Below are 1,941 nucleotides of genomic sequence, written 5' to 3'. Positions count from 1 at the left end.
TCGGATGGAAGGCGTCCTCCATCTTCTGCTTCTCCGTGAAAACCGTCGGATGGAAGGCGTCCTCCACCTTCTGCTTCTCCGGGAAAACCGTCGGATGGAAGGCGTCCTCCACCTTCTGCTTCTCCGGGAATATCCTCGCACAGGGGGCGCTCTCTACCTTAACAGCCGGCTCACCCAAAGACATGGTCGGCACGGCATCCTCCAACAGTATCTTCTGGGAGCCCACAAAGTGGTAGCACCCCATGGCGAAGTGCGCTGAGCAGATGCGGATCACGCCGGCCTTCCCCTCCAGCACCCCCCGCGCAAAGGCGTCGACGTCGCCGAAGTTCTGATTGATCTGCAGCAGCCACTTTTTGATGGTGGCCAGGTTCTTGGGGAACATGTGGAAGGTGACCCCCGGGGTGCTGTTCTTCCTCCCGGAGTAATGCGGGCATCCTTGTACAATGCACCGTGGCATCTCTCTGGCCTGCGGGGGGAGCACAAGAACGGGAAGTTACCTGAGGGAGTGTCCACCCTAAGTCTGAAGCACCACTTACCTCAATTCTTAGATGTGGCGGCTGCATTAGTTTCCTTTTTTCAGCCTTCTCTTCCTTCATCTTCTTCTCCCGGTGATCCTGCCAGTAACACACTTCCTGTCCTCCGGTGACAACACTCACACACTGTACCGTGTCACCAGAACAGGAAATCTTACAATGGGGACACATATGACAGAATGAACACGTCACAGAGGGAAGAACCAATGGCCGTGCTTCATGGGGGAGGGACAATGGCGAAGGCATGAGTGACATCACAGCGGATAATCTGGGATCCGTCTTCCAGTTGTGAAGCCGCTCATTGGGGAAAATACAAGAATTCCCGCCACGAACGCAGCATTACACGCGGCGGGTTATCCGCCATGACCTCACAGTGCGGGACAAAGGCCGGGGTCATGGGGTGACAGTAGTATGAGGTTCCCACTTCCATCTTCCTCGTAAGCAGCTTCACAACTGGAAGACGGATCCCGGATTATCCGCTGTGATGTCACTGGGCAGCATTGCAGGGCATCAACCGGCTCTGCGTATCTCCGGCGGTGTGAGGTCACGACGAATAGGCGGCGGAACGCAGGGCGTACATCATCATGTATGACCTGGCTGGAGGTGTGACATCACACTGCCATGGAGACGCCCAGCACTGAGAGGTCAGAGGTCACTGGGAGAGTCAGGCTTCCCCTCTGTGGCTCATACATGGTTACAATGTATCAGTGATCTCCACGTGACGTCACGACACACAGACTGCACTGACAACACAGCACATACCTCACCCAGCAGCGCCCAGAGGGAAGACACAACTTTGTGGGGTAAGCTGGAGGCTGATTGGCTGGCCGCCGGTGACGTCACCACACCGTGCTCCTTCCTTTCCAGCAATGATTGCTGGGAGTTCTGGTCCAGCTCGTTCCCAAACGCGGAGCGCAGTGACGTCATCCGGAGAGCCAATCAGCGCTCGGCGGTCCCGTGCCCCTCCCCTCGGTCACGTCTATCAGTATGGCCAGATGCTATGGGGGCGGGGCTTCGGGCTGTGCAGGTCGCCATCTTGTGTCAGCCAATGTAGTGTACGGCCTGGCACTAGTTCAAGGCGGGGGGCCGATAAAGGAATGGGGTCAGAACTCCGGCCTCAGACATGGCAGGGAGTCCAGGAGGGCATCTTACCGGCCTGTCTGTGCACCATGACCGTGACACTCTCAGTGCAGGCCGCCATTTTGTATGACCAGTGTGCACAAGAGAGTGGATTGTCCTTTGGAGGGGGCAGTAATGACACATGACCCGAGACCTCACAGTGACATCGGTGCAGGCGGCGGCCATCTTCCACTGAGCCAGATGTAGATTAGTGGAAGGATATATCCTGCAATGATTGCGCCGCTCAGAGACACTTCACATAACACAGATCCCCCCTCCGTGTCCCGTA

General features: G+C 56.9%; 1 protein-coding gene across 1 annotated transcript in view; it reads right to left on the bottom strand.

Annotated features, from left to right (window-relative positions):
- The window catches only part of LOC108795095, a 10,004-nt gene extending 8,576 nt beyond the window's left edge, over positions 1-1,428 (bottom strand). Inside the window, exons 1-2 of the mRNA XM_018566283.1 lie at positions 1,296-1,428; positions 44-466 (exon numbers count right to left, since the gene is read on the bottom strand). Coding sequence (XP_018421785.1) covers positions 44-457 — 414 coding nt within the window. The 5' untranslated portion in view covers positions 458-466; positions 1,296-1,428. The remainder of the gene's footprint in view (positions 1-43; positions 467-1,295) is intronic.
- Positions 1,429-1,941: the final 513 nt, after the last annotated feature.

This window comes from Nanorana parkeri, unplaced genomic scaffold, assembly GCF_000935625.1.
Source record: "Nanorana parkeri isolate BGI_ZX_2015 unplaced genomic scaffold, ASM93562v1 scaffold933, whole genome shotgun sequence".
Classification (NCBI taxonomy): domain Eukaryota; kingdom Metazoa; phylum Chordata; class Amphibia; order Anura; family Dicroglossidae; genus Nanorana; species Nanorana parkeri.
Note: the sequence above shows the minus strand (reverse complement) of the source record. Positions and strands in the feature narration are given on the sequence as shown.